Genomic DNA, 15,440 nt, shown 5'->3' with positions numbered 1-15,440 from the left:
GGACATGAAATTCTCAGTGAAAAACACATTGTACTGTGACACATGGGTGTTGTTAGCTAACAGTTTTAATTATTCTTTTAAATTTTCTTTTTAAAATGTTTATTATGCACCTGCCATGCTGCTAGGGTAAAGTACTGAATTAGACATGATATAGAGTCAACGAGTATAGGCTGGGATATGATCACACTCCACATAGATCAACATTTTGAATACTTTGGTATTCAAATAAGCCAGATATGCTGCCTTATCTTTGATCAACTTTCCACAAGCTAAAGAAATTAGAGATGAGGATGAAATCATCACACACCTGGCAGTGACTGTTCCAACATCAATGTAGAAGGAAAAACACCTCATCTTTGTTTTTAAATCCCACCATGCTGTGGCAAACTAATTCTAAAATGAGGTGGCAAGCATGGTGAAGTCTAGTATAGACCTATGAATGAATCTATTCTGATACCATTTCTGGCTTTTCTATCCATAATGGTGGCTGCTGCTGCTGCTAAGTCACTTCAGTCGTGTCCGACTCTGTGAGACCCCATAGACGGCAGCCCACAAGGCTCCCCCGTCCCTGGGATTCTCCAGGCAAGAACACTGGAGTGGGTTGCCATTTCCTTCTCCAGTGCATGAAAGTGAAAAGTGAAAAGTGAAAATGAAGTCGCTCAGTTGTGTCTGACTCTTAGCGACCCCATGGACTGCAGCCTTCCAGGCTCCTCGGTCCATGGGATTTTCCAGGCAAGAGTACTGGAGTGGTGCCATTGCCTTCTCTGCCATAATGGTGGAGGGGTAAGAAAAATGATTTTGAAAAATTACCATGTATTCAAAATAATCCCATCTGATTTTGTAGGTAATTAAAAAATTTAAAAAACAAAGGGTCAGAAATAACTGGGGGAGTTAGGCTATGACTGAGTTTATTTCTCCTTATGTTGATTCAGTCAGAGTCAAAGAATATTCCTTCCTCTCAAATCTGGAAGTTGTTGGCTGGAAGGTTTAGGAAGATATTTTTCAGTTGTCCAAGAGATATGCCTATGTTTCTTGAGAAGCAAAGTTGAGAACAAGGCAATAGATCATTTTAATGATTGAAGATAGATTATTTAAATTAAAAAAATCATGGCCCTGAAGAATGCTTTTGTTAAAAGGAATTGCTCTGTTTCTTTCTTTTTTTTTTTCCTTCCTGATGAGTGAACATTCTCACTGAAGTTTTATGATCACCAAAGTTCATTTTGGAGAAGGGCATGGCAACCCACATCAGTACTCTTGCCTGGAAAATTCCATGAACAGAGGGGCCTGGCTGGCTAAAATCCACGGGGTTGGAAGGAGTCAGACACAACTGAAGCGACTTAGCATAAAGTTCATTTTAGAATTAGCAGAGGCACAATGAGTTAAAGTTCCTTAAAAGCATTTTTTTAGGAATGCATTTTAATAATTCTGTTACGATTCTTCCACACTTAACTACCTATCTTTTTTCATACCGTTTTTAAAAATTCACTTTGAGTATGCCAAGGTTTTCTCATCCATGGGCTGTTTTCAAAGAGACCTCTATAGCAAACCAAAGGCCACAGAGTTTAAGCAAAATGAGTTAATATGCTCTGAACAGAGAGACAGAAAAATCCCACATACCGATGACTTGGTGATTAAGCCTGGAAGACAACTTGAATAATTATTATCATAAATTATAGAAATAAAAACCAAATATAGCTTCTAACTGGTATATTCTTGCTGAGATGCTCCACTCTGGTAAAGACTTGAAGTTATTTTAGGAATATTTTATAATTTAAAAAGCTTAATGAAAACTGTCTTTTTCTAGAAGGAATGAGAAGCCATTCTCAAATGGATGTGGGGCGACCTAGTTCTCTCTCCCTCTGCTGCACTGATCATAAGCTGTTCTGCAGAGCTGGGCTTGCCTCCCTCATCACTCCCTGGAACACTTCTCAAAGCCTTGCCATTACACAGCGTTCCCAGGGTGGTGGTGATTTAGGCGGATAAGTCTCTTTAAAGTTATATTTCTATTTTTACATATTTTGGGACATGTAACATAACCCCTCAACCTGATATTACGTGGATATTACTCCTTAGATGAAGGCTTAAGTAAAAAAAAACAAAAGTGTGTCAATTTAAATGACAGTATTAAGAGAATTACAATTTGTATTTAGACATAATAAACATTGTCAAGGACACCAGAGTAACTGAAATTCTGGAAATAATGCCTTCTCCCATGGAGAAGCATGCTTTGGAATTTGATGTACTTACAAATGACTTTTTAAAAATGCTTTTATTTTGAAATAATGATAGATTCATAGGATGTTGTAAAGACAGTACAGAGAATTCCTATATACCTTTTGTCCAGTTTCCCCCAGTGAGTCTATCTTACATAGTACAGTACAATATCAAAAGTAGGAGACTGAGTTAATGCAATGTGTGTTCAGAGCTCTATGACACTTTATCCTATATACATATGGGATAAAGTGTCATATATATAGGCTTCCCTGGTGGTTCAGACAAAAAAGAATCTGCTTGCAATGCAGGAGACCCAGGTTTGATCCCTGGGTCAGGAAGATTCCCCCAGAGAAGGGAATGGCTACCGACTCCAGTATTCTTGTCTGAAGAATTCCATGGACAGAGGAGCTTGGTGGGTCCCAAAGAGTCGGACATGACTGAGTGACTAACACTTTCACTTTCATATATACATATACACACACACACACACACACACACACACACATACACATACACAGACATACACACATATACATAACCATGGTTATATAACCATCATGACAATCAAGATACATAACCTTTCCATCATGACAAAGATTTCCTTCCTGCTACCTAGTTATAGTCACAGACCCTTTCACCCCCATCTCTAAGCGCTGCCCATCAGGCCAATTGTAAGATTACTCTTTTAAGCTTATCTCTTACACACTTTAACTAAAATGTGAGAAAACCACAGGACTGGGTGTTAGGAGATGGCTGGTTCTAAGTTTGCCAGTAACTAATTCATGTTCTTGGACTACTTACTTACTCTCTGCCAGACTCAGCAACTCATCTATAAAAATGAAGATCTGAACTATTTTTTAGGACACCAGCATTTAAGTACTCATATAATTATTTGAACTCAATTATGATACCACTTTAAAGACTACTGCATGCAAATCAAGTTAATAAAATTTGATTAAAATATGTGGAGATCAACAAGGATTGAACGGTGTGTTATAAATGTATTTTGCATTAAAATAATGTCATTGTCACATAAATTAGGAAACCAAAAGTTGCATTATGATAATACATTGCTGCTGTAAAATCTGAAGCAAGTAAAAAATATGATTTCCCCCATCTCTCAAGGGGTCAAATGTTGCTGCTCTCCCAAAAGCACAAGAGGAGAAAACTTGGCCCTGTGATGACCTGACTTCTTTGCCTCTAAAACATCTTTTGAAGAAGAAGAAGCAAACATCTGTAATGTATGCCCAGCCAAGTGCTGCAGCAGAAACTTAAAGCTGAAAATTTTGAACTGCGGTGTTCAAATTTGGTTCTTTTCTGAGAAGCAAGACTCAGGACCCTGAAGCTGCTCTTTGCTTCTGCTGCCCAGGGTCTGGGGTCAGAACCATAGGACCTTTCAGGAACCCAGCAGTGGACTTTCCTGCTTTCCCTGACGTCACTACTTGCTCAACACTGGAGAACCAAAGACAAAGCGGTTTACACCAAGTGGCTTTTTCCACTTAAAGCTTTAAAATTCTCCTCCCATGCACCAATTCAACCTTCCAGCTCTCTGCGATTCACTCCTATTTTAAATTCACCCAGCAAGAAGATGACATCCAGTATGAGGATGTTTTTGAGCTCATCAGCTGAGCCCTTCTAACACACTGATGAAAAATGTCCTCCCTCCTCACCAAATAATCTGGTGAAAAGTCCCCAAGGGAGGAGAAACTTGACAAGTGTGCTCCGGGGACTCTGCACGCACCCATGCCACTGAAGAGATCGCCTGAGGCTTTCTTTCTGGATACCATCAATTCTTTACTGAACCTTCTTTATCAAAAGGCACCCTTTTCAAGCCCCACTTCCGCCAACAACTACTAAAGGGAGACCCCCTCCCCCCAACCGACGGCCTGGTCAGCCTTGCCTGTTGCAACAACAAGTCCAGCTCAATCATCTCAAAAACCAATCAAACAGGGACACTGTCCCCGCTGCCTTCCTCTGCTGAAAGTCCCCATTTTCCACCACCTTCTTCTGCGGGTGCCGGAGAACACTGGATACCACCCCCGCCCGGCCCCCACCACTGGAAGGGGCAGCGCCGGGGTCCCCAGCATCCATCTCCGCCCTCACTGGACCACAGAGCATCCGTCGCCCTCCAGCGCCGGTGGGCACTGCCCGCAGAGCCCTCACAGATGCCCATTCTTACCCTTTCTCTCCCAGAAAGGCCCCATCGCGCCGTCCAGGAGGAGGCATCCGCACGCGCCCGGGAGACCGGGGCGCGGCTGGGCCGGCGTCGGGTGCGGATGGGACCCGGCGCCGCCGCGGGTGTGCGCTCGGGCTCTGGGAGCCGGGCACGGCCCGCTCCGCCCGCGCCTGCCCGGGCCGGACACGTGGTGCCTTCGCCGCCCGCGCGTTGGGATCCGGGTGGCGGCCCCTCGGCCTCTGCAGCCGCCGGTCCGCGAACCGCGTGGGGAGAAGGGCGGGGACCAGCGGGCCGGGGACCAGTAGGCGGGGCGCGGCGGCGGGCTACTGCTCCGGGGACGGCCGACCCGCAGCCTCGGGCTCGGTCGCCCAGGCCCCCAGCCGCCTTCGCCGCCGGCTCGTTTCCCAAAGCCGCTCGGGGTGGGGGCGGCGCACTGCGGAGGCTGCGGCTTCCCGCCCGCAGAGGGAGGCCGGGCCAAGGGCGGGAAGGTGTGCGCTGCGCGACCTCCTTCTCGCGCGCGTGCGGATGCCCGGGGTCACTGAGGCTGGAGTCCGCCTCGCGCTCTTCACTCACCGGGTGAAGCAATACCCGGTCCCCGCGCGGGAGATGCAAACCCCTGAACCCCGCGGCGTGGTCCTGAGGTGCCCTTGAGGACGGCCTCTACCGGGGAAAATTTCCTCTCGCGACCGCAGCCTGTGTGAGGCAGCTAAGGAAACACTGCCCAAAATTCAGGGCCAAGACTTACCTGCAGCCTCTCCTCGACCTTGGGCGCCTCGTCTAAACAAGGTGTCAGTGTCCGAATTTCCTGACCCCGAAGATAAACGTGGTCAATCACTTTCTACCTCTAAGGAGATAATAGCTATTGGGCTTTAAAAACCAAGTAAAATACCCTAGCGGCAGCAGTGCAATAGAGATAAAATTCGCACTGATTTTAGGTAAGGCTGGAGGAAACGTCTGGAGACGGAAATGGCAACCCGCTCCAGTACTCTTGCCTGGAGAATCCCATGGAGGGAGGAGCCTGGTAGGCTACAGTCCATGGGGGTCGCAAAGAGTCGGACCCCACTGAGCGACTTCACTTTAACTTAAACGTCGGCACAGGGAAGAAAGCCGTTCCAATTCGTGGATCGGTCCAAATGCAAAACTAATCCATCAGCCCCACTACCTGCTTGCCTGGGAAGGTGGAATTGGGCGACTGGTGAGAAGGTACTCTTCCCTCCGACGTTCCAAGAGCCCCATGCAGCCCCATCAAGAACGTTCAGCTGTACTAAAGATCTTTACCATGGAAATCGCTCAGTCGTGTCCAAGTCTTTGCAACCCCATAGACTGTAGCCTCGGAGAATGCAATGGCACCACACTCCAGTACTCTTGCCTGGAAAATCCCATGGATGGAGGAACCTGGAAGGCTGCAGTCCATGGGGTCGCTGAGGGTCGGACACGACTGAGCGACTTCACTTTCACTTTTCACTTTCATGCATTGGAGAAGGAAATGGCAACCCACTCCAGTGTTCTTGCCTGGAGAATCCCAGGGACGGGGGAGCCTGTTGGGCTGCCGTCTATGGGGTCGCACAGAGTCGGACACGACTGAAGCGACTTAGCAGCAGCAACAGACTGTAGCCTACCAGGCTCCTCCGTCCATGGGATTTTGCAGGCAGGAGTACTGGAGTGGGTTGCCATTTCCTTCTCCAGAGGATCTTCCCGACCCAGGGATCGAACTCCGGTTTCCCGCCTTGTAGGCAGACGCTTTATCACCTGAGCCACCTGAGAAGCCTAAAGATCTTTACCATGGAACTGCTTATATCTTTCTGAGGCGGAGGCAGATGGGCCCCCAGGGTAAAGTGATTGGAGATTCATTCCTTGGGGATCCAAAGAATACAATAAATACCTCTAGATGAACATCAAAGCACAAATCCCTGAACTCACACTTCCCTGGACATGTTGCCAGAATACAGTGTAATTATAGAAACTCTTGTAGATATCATTTTAGAAGAAACCTGGACGTTTATAGAATCGTGAAGATGGAAGGGACTTTAAAAGATGGCCTATTCCAGCCTTTGAGATGTGTCAGTCATGCTTCCTCAGTTCTTGGGTTTGGAAGAAAAAAAAAAAAGTCTTTCTCCCTCATCTACTCCTTTCTTCCTAGTTTCTAGATTTAAGTAGAGACCACTGAGGGCATCAGGGCAGGTGCGAAACTAAAGGAAATTCTTGTTTGGTTTCTCTAGACTTGAGAATAATGTTAAATAACCAGGTCACAAGTTGGGAGGTTTCAAATGATGCACAGAAGCCACACGGTCCTTTCAGGAACCCAGAATTAAAGGAAAACAAATTCAGTTACAGTGACTGCAAAGAAATGCCAGCTTTTCTTTTATGGAGATAAACTGTAATTGTCTTGTGCTAAGAATATTTGAAGTTCAGTTCTTCACTTCCTTAAATATACAGAGCTAGAACTTGATTATAATTTATTTATTCATTGAGCAGCATTTACTCAGTACCGCATTCCAGACTTAATTTGTTTTTCCTTTTCCTCTTTCCATTTCCTTAAGGCTTGTTTTTAAAGTTTGATTAGGTTGCTGTTACTCCTCTAAGTTACTGGAATGGGGAGGAACTCACTTTTGTTGTGTATATCCTATGTACCAGACACCAGTTTATGTCATCTAATATAATTGTTACATTTTCCTTAAGCTGTCACACCTTACTGATGAAGAAAAGAAAGTTCTTCTTTTCTTGTTTACAATGACTTGTTTACAATAACAAAACTAGTAAATGGTGAAGTGAGGATTTGGACTCAAGTATTTCTGACTATTCTGTGTTCCTATTCTGGGACTTTCTGGAGGCAATGCCTTTATTCAAAGAAATAGTCAAATAGGAGAAATATTAGATGCTATGGCAAGGTAGACAGGGAGTGGATCTGTTCAACTTTTGTCACTCAACTCAAACATACCAGTAGTTTTGTCTTTTCTTGCAGAAAGCCTAATCAAAATCCTTGGGAAGATTGGAAACCTGTGTTAGATTCCCTTAAACCACATACATGATGATGCATATTTATTTAAAATATTTGAAGAAAAATTATTTACTATAATTCCTAGGTCTACAGTGTGACTATAGAATGTTTAAAGTCTTAGCCAAGCCAGCAACTTTTATTCACAACAGATTGTTTTAATGAGAAGAGATGCATGGTGAGTTTGAACAACTTGTATACCATCTCCAAGCCTGTAGTTCTTCACTGGTTAAACGTAAGTAGTAGGTATAGTGCTCCAGGAGTCTGAGGTGTCAAAGGAAATATTGGAAACAAAAGTGCTTTGAGAACTATGACTACAAATAGTCTTATATATGACAGCAAGAAGGAGCTAAGTGGAAATCAATAGTGAACTGAGTGGAAGAGGAATAGTTTATAACTCACGTAAGCTTGAATCACAGTTATGAAGTTTTAGTGTAAATGTAAATGTGCAGGTTATTTAATATCCTTCATCTTATAAATAAAGAAACAAATGCCCAGAGGAAGTTAAGTAGTCTACAATCACATCATATTCTTGAGAATATTGTTGAAAATTCTAAAATAAGAATCTGATACCATAGGATGAGACAGGATCAGTCACTAACTTTTGTTTGAGTACCTACTGTATATCAGGCACTGTTTTAGGCGCTAGAAATGTAGCAGTGAACAAAATAGTTTTCATTTCTACTGTGCAAAATCTGATATTCTAATGGGGTCAGGGACTTTCTGGGTAGCTCAGCTGATAAAGAATACACCTGCAATGCAGGAAACCCTGATTCGATTCCTGGGTCTGGAAGAATCCCTCAAGAAGGGATAGGCTATCCACTTCAGTATTCTTGGGCTTCCCTGGTGGCTCAGACTGTAAAGAATCCTCCTGCAATGAGGGAGACCTGGGTTCACTCCCTGAATTGGGAAGATCCCCTGGAGGAGGGCATGGCAACCCACTCCAGTATTCTCGCCTGGAGAATCCCATGGACAGAGGCGCCTGCTGGGCTAAGTCCATGGAGTCCCAAAGAGTGGTACTGAGTGACTAAGCACAGCACAGCAATGGGGTCAGATAAAGAGATGTATAAACAAACAAATCATTCAGGTACTAAGTGTTTTAGAGAAGGCAAAATAGGCAATGTGGTGATGATGCCAAGGTTTTTGATCTGAATAACTGAGTGAATAGGGGTATAATTTTCTTTGATGGGTCAAGATGTGATTGTGATGGTTGGGATGAGAATGGGAAGAAATGATTTGTTCCTGTTTTGGTCATATGAAATGTTAAATAATAATTAGGCATCTAGATGGTGCTATGGAGTGGAAGTTTGAAGGTTAGAGGTTGAAGGTAAACATTTGAGAGTTTTCATCACATAGACAGACTTCTCTGGTGGCTCAGACAGTAAAGCGTCTGTCTACAATATGGGAGACCTGGGTTTGATCCCTGGGTTGGGAAGTTCCCTGGAGAAGGAAAAGGCAACCCACTCCAGTACTCTTACCTAGAAAATCCCAAGGACAGAGGAGCCTGGTGTCCATGGGGTCATAAAGAGTCGGACACGACTGAGCGACTTCACTTTCACTTTCATCACATAGACAGATTCAAAGTCATGGAGGGTTTTTTTGGAAAAAAATGGATAATTTGTTCTTAAATATAAAGAGTTTTCTTTAGTCAGGTTGCTGTGTGAGGAGAGTGGTTCAAACATGTCTTAGCTTGTCCCCACAAATTAAAGCCATTTGAAGATGCTCAGCCAAAGGCCAGCAAACCATCACCATAGCAACAGTGTCTTGTCAAAGGGGATAGGGAATCTCTTCTCATTTTGAGGCTTCAGTCATGTCTGCCAGTTTAATATGAAGGTCCTCATGACCACACTGTTATTCCTTTTGTTGTGTACTGTGCTAAGTCACTTCTAATCGTGTCCGACTTTTTGCGACCCTATGGACTGTAACCCAGAAGGCTCCTCTGTCCATGGGGATTCTTCAGGCAAGAATACTGGAGTGGGTTGCCATGCCCCCCTCCAGGGGATCTTCCCAACCCAGGGAGTAAACCCAAGTATCCCTCATTGCAGGAGGATTCTTTACAGTCTGAGCCACCAGGGAAGCCCAAGAATATTGGAGTGGGTAGCCTATCCCTTCTCCAGGGGATCTTCCGAACCCACATCTCTTACATCTCCTGCATTGGCAGGCAGGTTCTTTACCACCAGAGCCACCTGAAAATGAAAGTGAAAGTCACTCAGTCGTGTCCAATTCTTTGTGGCCCCAGGAACTTATACAGTCCTTGGAATTCTCCAGGCCAGATACTGGCGTGGATAGCATTTCTCTTCTTCAGGGGATCTTCCAACCCAGAGATGGAACGTTATTACTTATCAGTTCAGTTCAGTTCAGTCGCACAGTCATGTCCAACTCTTTGCGACCCCATGAACTGCAGCACGCCAGGCCTCCTTGTCCATCACCAACTCCTAGAGTTCACCCAGACTCACGTCCATCGAGTCGGTGATGCCATCCAGCCATCTCATCCTCTGTCATCCCCTTCTCCTACTGCTCCCAATCCCTCCCAGCATCAGAGTCTTTTCCAATGAGTCAACTCTTCACATGAGGTGGCCAAAGTATTAGAGTTTCAGCTTTAGCATCAGTCCTTCCAAAGAACACCCAGGACTGATCTCCTTTAGAATGGACTGGTTGGATCTCCTTGCAGTTCAGGGGACTCTCAAGAGTCTTCTCCAACACCACAGTTCAAAAGCATCATTTCTTTGGCGCTCAGCTTTCTTCACAGTCCAATTCTCACATTCATACATGACTACTGGAAAAACCATAGCCTTGACTAGGCGGACCTTTGTTGGCAAAGTAATGTCTCTGCTTTTGAATATGCTATCTAGGTTGGTCATAACTTTCCTTCCAAGGAGTAAGTGTCTTTTAATTTCATGGCTGCAGTCACCATCTGAAGTGATTTTGGAGCCCCCCAAAAATAAAGTCTGACACTGTTTCCACTGTTTCCCTATCTATTTCCCATGAAGTGATGGGACCAGATGCCATGATCTTCGTTTTCTGAATGTTGAGCTTTAAGCCAACTTTTTCACTCTCCACTTTCACTTTCATCAGGAGGCTTTTTATTTCTTCTTTACTTTCTGCCATAAGGGTGGTGTCATCTGCGTATCTGAGATTATTGATAGTTCACCCGCCAATTTGATTCCAGCTTGTGCTTCTTCCAGTCCAGTGTTTCTCATGATGTACTCTGCATATAAGTTAAATAAGCAGGGTGACAATATACAGCCTTGACGGACTCCTTTTCCTATTTGGAACCAGTCTGTTCCAGGTCCAGTTCTAACTGCTGTTTCTTGACCTGCATACACGTTTCTCAAGAGGCAGGTCAGGTGGTCTGGTATTCCCATCTCTTTCAGAATTTTCCACAGTATATTGTGATCCACACAGTCAAAGGCTTTGGCATAGTCAATAAAGCAGAAACAGATGTTTTTCTGGAACTCTCTTGCTTTTTCCATGATTCAAGGGATGTTGGCAATTTGATCTCTGGATCCTCTGCCTTTTCTAAACCAGCTTGAACATCTGGAAGTTCATGGTCACTTATTGCTGAAGCCTGGCTTGGAGAATTTTGAGCATTACTTTACTAGCATGTGAGATGAGTACAATTGTGCGGTAGTTTGAGCATTCTTTGGCATTGCCTTTCTTTGGGATTGGAATGAAAACTGACCTTTTCCAGTCCTGTGGCCACTAATGAGTTTTCCAAATTTGCTGGCATATTGAGTGCAGCACTTTCACAGCATCATCTTTCAGGATTTGAAATAGCTCCACAGGAATTCTATCACCTCCACTAGCTTTGTTCGTAGTGATGCTTTCTAAGGCCCACTTGACTTCACATTCCAAGATATTTGGCTCTAGTTGAGTGATCACACCATCCTGATTATCTTGGTCATGAAGATCTTTTTTGTACAGTTCTTCTGTGTATTCTTGCCGCCTCTTCTTGATATCTTCTGCTTCTGTTAGGTCCATTTCTGTCCTTTATCGAGCCCATCTTTGCGTGAAATGTTCCCTTGGTATCTCTAATTTTCTTGAAGAGATCTCTAGTCTTTCCCATTCTGTTGTTTTCCTCTATTTCTTTGCACTGATCGCTGAGAAAGGCTTTCTTATCTCTTCTTGCTATTCTTTGGAACTCTACATTCAGATGCTTACATCTTTCCTTTTCTCCTTTGCTTTTCGCTTCTCTTCTTTTCACAGCTATTTGTAAGGCCTCCCCAGACAGCCATTTTGCTTTTTTGCATTTCGTTTCCATGGGGATGGTCTTGATCCCTGTCTCCTGGACAATGTCAGGAACCTCCGTCCATAGTTCATCAGGCACTCTATCTATCAGATCTAGTCCCTTAAGTCTATTTCTCACTTCCACTGTATAATCATAAGGGATTTGATTTAGGTCATACCTGAATGGTCTAGTAGTTTTCCCTACTTTCTTCAATTTAAGTCTGAATTTGGTAATAAGGAGTTCATGATCTGAGCCACAGTCAGCTCCCGGTCTTGTTTATTACTTTTATTAAGGTCCAAATGTGTGCCTCAAATCCATTCAATAACCTTTGCAGTGAGAAGGGCCTAGTGGCCTCTTTGCAGAAATGGGTTTTCATTAATGCATGATGTGTCCAAATACTCCCAACTTCCCAGTTGAACTTAGATGGCAGTGGCTTCATAATTTTATATTTTCGTTGGGTAAAGCCATCATTCAGTTTAGATTTTCTTATCAAAATTATCTTGAGAGCCTATTTTTGTGTATCTTTTAATTTTTGTATTTTATAAAATTTATTTTTTATTGCTTTCACAATAATCTTTATTTAGTACTCTGGGAGCAATTACTATATCTTTCTCAAAGGAATTTGTTCTTAGATTAAAAATTATTTTAATTTAGAGGAAGAAATAGTGAGGCCAGAGATTACTGACTTCAGGTACTCAAAGTGGAGTCTGTGTGTGCCCTAAAAGCTCTTATTGCCCCCAAATACCCAAGTTTGACGATGTTTTATGTTCTACCTTTGGAGAATAATTTACTGGATTTTCCTTGTAATTCTTTTTATTTATCCTTTATTTTTTATTTTATTCTTTACAGTAAAAATATACAAGCATATTATAGAAAATTAAAAAATACAGAAAAGCACCAAGGAGAAAAAAAAAATTGTAATCTCTCACTCGAAGATAAATAACATTCACTTGTATATTCATCTTATATAACTTTTAAAATAAAATAAAGCTACTGAATATACTGTCTTCTTAAATAGTACTTTTTACTGATCACAAATATATTACAGAAAATTTAGAAAATATATAAGTGTGGAAAAAAAAAACCCAGAAAAATTAAATTACTTGTATCCCATTCTCTGAGGTGACTATTATTATAAATTTTACTACATTTTTTAATGAACGTCTGTATTATATATGTTTACATCTGTTGTTATATGGTTTGTGGATTTTTTTTTTTTGGCCTTATCACGAGATATGTGGGATGTTAGTTCTCTTATGAGATAAAGGATCGGACTCAACGTCCCCTGCAGTGGGAATGCAGAATCTTAACCACAGGAAGCCACCAGTCCATTGAAGTTGCTCAGTCGAGTTGGACTCTGCGATCCCATGGATTGTAGCCTACCAGTTTCCTCCGCCCATGGAATTTTCCAGGCAAGAGTACTGGAGTCGGTTGCCATTTCCACGGAAGTCCCTAATTATGCAATTTTTGTTAAAGCTTTGCAACTTGACTTTTCCACAGAACTTCATTTTGAAAGGTTACTGGTGGGAGCCATGTGTTATGCTGGGAGTTGTGACCTCTGGAGGAGAGAATTTCGATCTGGGGTCAGAGATGAGGCTTGAGTACTTGGAGCTTATTGTGTAGCAAAGTATTATTAAAGTATAATTGAGATAGGGAAAGCTTCTGACATCAGAAGGGGACAGAAAAAGTGCCCCCTTGCTAGTTTTTAGCAAGGCATTTTATGTCAACCGTGCATACGTACTAAGTTGCTTCAGTCGTGTCCAACTCTTTGCGACCCCGTGGATTGTAGCCCAGCAGACTCCTCTGTCCATGGGATTCTCCAGGCAAGAATACTGGAATGGGTTGCCATCCCCTTCTCCAGGGGATCTTCCTGACCCATGGATCAAACCTGTGTCTCCTGTAGCTCCTGCACTGCAGGCAGATTCTTTATGTCTGTTGCTGCTGCTACTACTGCTAAGTCGCTTCAGTCGTGTCCAACTCTGTGCGACCCCCATAAACGGCAGCCCACCAGGCTCCCCCATAGCAAGCTGCTAATCAGATAAGAGAGGCACCTCAAGGCTAAGGGAGTTTCACCAGGCCCCTCTCCCACAATACGCATTTTTGAGATAGAATGGCACAACGTATGTCATCCCCAAACATAAAACAATTGACATGAATACTGGTCTGTTAAGCCATTATCAGCCCAAGATTTGAGAAGAGAAAAAAAAGGCTAGTCTTGGGCAGAACGGGTTTCAGTTCAGTTCAGTTCAGTCACTCAGTCATGTCCGACTCTTTGTGACCCAATGAATCACAGCAAGCCAGGCCTCCCTGTCCATCACCAACTCCCGGAGTTCACTCAGACTCACATCCATCGAGTCAGTGATGCCATCCAGCCATCTCATCCTCTGTCGTCCCCTTCTCCTCCTGCCCCCAATCCCTCCCAGCATCAGAGTCTTTTCCAATGAGTCATCTCTTCGCATGAGGTGGCCAAAGTACTGGAGTTTCAGCTTTAGCATCAGTCCTTCTAAAGAAATCCCAGGGCTGATCTCCTTCAGAATGGACTGGTTGGATCTCCTTGCAGTCCAAGGGACTCTCAAGAGTCTTCTCCAACACCACAATTCAAAAGCATCAATTCTTCGGCATTCAGCTTTCTTCACAGTCCAACTCTCACATCTATACATGACCACTGGAAAAACCATAGCCTTGACTAGAACCGGTTTAATCAACAGAGAAGGGGGAAAAAATGTCTGCCACTTGCAATTTATTTCCTCCTGCTGCTTGGAGACCTCTGGCCTTCCTACCTGTTACCCTTTCATTATGTGATTTTATCTATTATTGATTATTCTGCTACACAATTATTTTAACAGCTTTGTGGCATTACATCATATGGCTGCGATACACAGTTGTCTGCTAAGATGTAAGTATTTATGAGCAGTGCATGGTTTCATGCAAAAGACCCTTTTAATTTCACATGAAATTAAAATGATGATCTTTAAAAATTTTATGCAAAGTAAATCAATAAGATAAGGCTATCAAGGTCATTGTTAAAGGGAAAATAAGTAGGAAAATAACAAGTTTTTAAGATACAGGTGTGAAGGATTAGAGCAGTTCCTAAGATTGTTGATTATGCATATGTGAGCGTAAGAGTGTGATCAAGGCATTATATTTAAAGATTATTCGAGAAGTATTGAAAAATGTGAAAGCACTGTGTATTTGTACCGTATGGTTTTACACACATGTTTATAGATACATACTAGAACAGACACAGGTATAGATATAGACCATCATCACCAAATTTTTAAGGTTTATGGAGTTCATATTTTCAGTGTACAGACTATTTCAAACTGGCACTGATCATAGAGGCCTGAATGGAAGAACACCCTAGGTATTCATTTTTTTGGAGACTAGCAGACTGGAAACCAGCAAGCCAGGGTCCTACATTGTATACAACAGTATGGTTCTTTGAGAGGGTTAATAATGCCTTTTTCATAGTAAAGTTCATGGACCAGTACCATCTGCCACAGAGATATTTTGGGACTTGTTAAAATTTTGGGTTTCTGGAGCCCATCCTAAATCAAATAACTCAAATTCTCAGGTGTAACACACTGCCCAGGTGATGTGTATGGAAGTCAACATATCAGAATGACTGGGAATTAAGCAAATGAAGAAAAAAATGCCTTCGAGCATTAGGGATTTTTTTTATTATTATTTGTATCTCTGGCACCTAGAACAGTGCCCATGGGAAGTGATATTTAAATGTTTATTACATTGACTATTTAAACAAACACTTGTAATAAGTTCTTGCCTTATACTATAATGTGCTTCTCCAAACCATCTTGTAACAACTT

At 42.9% G+C, this 15,440-nt stretch overlaps 1 protein-coding gene across 2 annotated transcripts in view; it reads right to left on the bottom strand.

Moving 5' to 3' along the window:
- SYBU (syntabulin) overlaps positions 1-4,539 on the bottom strand; it is a 128,673-nt gene extending 124,134 nt beyond the window's left edge. The window contains exon 1 of one of the 2 annotated variants that reach the window (XM_070802775.1): positions 4,394-4,539. In XM_070802775.1, coding sequence (XP_070658876.1) covers positions 4,394-4,418 — 25 coding nt within the window. In that variant the 5' untranslated portion in view covers positions 4,419-4,539. The remainder of the gene's footprint in view (positions 1-4,393) is intronic. The other variant, XM_070802779.1, reaches the window with a different exon arrangement.
- Between the last annotated feature and the right edge of the window lie 10,901 nt (positions 4,540-15,440).

Source organism: Bos indicus, chromosome 14 (assembly GCF_029378745.1).
Source record: "Bos indicus isolate NIAB-ARS_2022 breed Sahiwal x Tharparkar chromosome 14, NIAB-ARS_B.indTharparkar_mat_pri_1.0, whole genome shotgun sequence".
In the NCBI taxonomy this organism is placed as follows: domain Eukaryota; kingdom Metazoa; phylum Chordata; class Mammalia; order Artiodactyla; family Bovidae; genus Bos; species Bos indicus.
This window is presented reverse-complemented; position numbering and strand designations above follow the sequence as displayed.